This window comes from Sinocyclocheilus rhinocerous, unplaced genomic scaffold (genome assembly GCF_001515625.1).
Source record: "Sinocyclocheilus rhinocerous isolate Xijiao unplaced genomic scaffold, SAMN03320098_v1.1 scaffold1004, whole genome shotgun sequence".
In the NCBI taxonomy this organism is placed as follows: Eukaryota; Metazoa; Chordata; class Actinopteri; order Cypriniformes; family Cyprinidae; genus Sinocyclocheilus; species Sinocyclocheilus rhinocerous.
In genome coordinates, this window is record NW_015627248.1 from 1333283 (window position 1) to 1336127 (window position 2845).

General features: G+C 31.4%; 1 protein-coding gene across 1 annotated transcript in view; it reads left to right on the top strand.

Moving 5' to 3' along the window:
• smyd3 (SET and MYND domain containing 3) overlaps positions 1-2845 on the top strand; it is a 171380-nt gene that overhangs the window by 26706 nt on the left and 141829 nt on the right. Inside the window, exons 3-4 of the mRNA XM_016534912.1 lie at positions 1846-1953; positions 2065-2122. Of these exons, the coding sequence (XP_016390398.1) occupies positions 1846-1953; positions 2065-2122 (166 nt within the window). The remainder of the gene's footprint in view (positions 1-1845; positions 1954-2064; positions 2123-2845) is intronic.

Below are 2845 nucleotides of genomic sequence, written 5' to 3' on the forward strand. Positions count from 1 at the left end.
TTTGAAAATCTGGAATCTGAGGGTGCAAAAAAACAATCTAAATATTGAGAAAATCATCTTTAAAGTTGTTCAAATGAAGTTCTTAGCAATGCATATTCCTAATCAAAAATTAAGTTTTGATATATTTACGGTAGGAAATTTACAAAATATCTTCGCGGAACATGATCTTTACTTAATATCCTAATGATTTTTGGCATAAAAGAAAAATCAATAATTTTGACCCATACAATGTATTTTTGGCTATTGCTAACAATATACCCAAGCGACTTAAGACTGGTTTTGTGGTCCAGGGTCACAAATGCTTAAAGTGATATACACTCACATGAGATGAATATTCCAGTCATATTAGCAACCTAGATAAAGCTATTTATTTTATTTCTAGTTTTTATTTTATTTTATTTTTTGTGCATGATGCCTTGCAATGTAAAAGCAGCCTAATAGAGCTGTTTATACTATTAAATAATCAATGTTCATGACCGAGAACGGCTTCTAATTTATTTTCGTATTACTAATTTAGTTTTTCATTACTGACTGTTTACTAGAACAATTACTTGTGCATTGTTCACTTAATTAAAAAAATATTCGAACAGCTACATACCATTGTTTTAAATAATTTTTTTGTATTTTTATTAATATTTCACTTTTTAGATAGCATTCAATAGCACATTGTTTGTAATAGAACAATGATGTGGTATAGAAATTGTGTTCAGAAATCATGATTTCACACATAAAACATTAAACAAGTTTTGCATTTAAAATACATAATATTAAACAGAAACATCTTAAATCAGTGACCTACTTTATTGCATTACGTTTGTGCTATTAATATCAAATGTACAGAATGGAAAACTATAGAGTGAAATTCAGATATTTAAATGTTATGCCTGTATCCTGTGGAATTTAATACAGTCCTTCTGCTTTATGTGGAATTTGACTGTCCATCAAAACTCTGTATAATAATGTCATTAAAATTCTCCAGGTTTTTTTTTTTTTTTTTTGAGCCGGCAGTTATCGGAAACTCTTGCATGAGGTCCAGTGTGACTTTCCATCAGAAGTATTTGGTGCTTGGAGCCATACACCTGTGAAACATGTTCACATTCAGAGGATTCTCCTGTAGTTCTGTCTTTTAACCCTGTAAAACCTGACATATGAAATATCGAGGAGAAAAAAAAATGTAAAGATGTAAATCTGTGAGATTTTTATAACACTATAACAGACTATTTACATAAAATGCAACTGTATAGTTCTCAAATCTCATTGCTTAAAATCTAGATTTTGCAGTCAAAAGCTTATTAAATATTGTTCTGTTCCTCATACAAAGCTATCGTAAAACTTCAGAAGAGTCATATTAGCTACTTCTAGGACTGTGTCCTTCCTCATTCACTTTTATGCTGTTTAAAAGAGCAGCGTGGACTTTCTGCTAAACACAGAAGAAAGAAAGCCATGCAGATTTGGAAATGAAGTGAGGTGTAAATCATGACAGAATTCATTTTTTTGGGTGAAATATCCCTTTAATGTGTCTGCCACATGCTCTGCAGAAGTATTTGCAGTTCAAGAACATCCAGTCTCTCAAAGCTAGACGCCACGCTGCTTTCAAATAGCAAAGCTGTCACTGTCAAGCCAGCGCTGTTCTCTCCAGGCACTCATGGTTGTCAAGTTTGTCTTTGTCTTTTTTTAATTGTAGGGCGGCCTTTCATCATGATTCCCTCTAAAGGGAGAACACACACAGGAAGCACGTTCAGCAAGATCTGAGCACTGATAGAAGATGTGTAACTTCATCATATGTATTTGTTTGTGAAATCTCTTCTATTTATTGTCTTCTTTATCCTCATCTTCACCTTTCAGAAGCAAGCATGGCCCGATCACAAGAGGGAATGCAAATGCCTCAAGCGTCTCCAGCCAAGGATCCCCACTGACTCCGTCCGCCTGCTTACGAGGATCATCTTCAAACTGGTATGTGACATCAGAACCCCTGCCGTATCAGGACCACTTCAGACTTGTTCAAAGAGTGTTTCGCCTTTAAAACTGCCACAGGGCTGTTACACCTATTCTGTCTCTTTCCAGCTCAGCCAATCAGAAAGTGACCAAGAGGAGCTATACTCGATAGCTGAACACCAGTCACGTAAGTTTATGTTTGATTGTATTGCAGTGCACTGACACAAGGCAAGCGTCTGTTGCTATATTGTATTTTTCATGACTGGAATGCTGTGCTGACCAATTAGCATCCAGGTCTGGATTTGATTTATAAAACCATATACAGTGTTGTTTGTAAATGCCTTAGAGAAAATGGGATTTTGATAATACAGCCTGAAAATAAATAAATAAATAAATCTTTGCACTGATCAGGGAGGAGACAAATTCTGAAAACATATTTTATTAAATAAAAAAAAGAAATAAATGAATTAAAGTAAAGTAAAAAATAAATAAAAAAACAGAACATTTTAAATGTTCTGAAAAAAGTAAAACATCTTAAAAAAACAATGTCTTAAAAATATCTTAATGTTGAAAAAACATCCTAAAAAAGAAATAAATGAATTAAAATAAATTTAAAAAATGAATTTAAAAAATCAGAACATTGTAAATGTTCTAAATTTTTTTTAAAACATCTTAAAAAACAACATCTTAAAAATATCTTAATGTTGAAAAAATATCCTAAAAAATAGAAATAAATGAATTAAAATAAAATAAAAAATGAATTTAAAAAATCTGAACATTGTAAATGTAAATTGTAAGAGTTTTTCTGCAAGGAAATACAATAACTACTTATAAACCATCTCTAAACTGTGTTCTAATCCAATGTTATATATATATATATATATATATATATATATATAATATTTTGTAA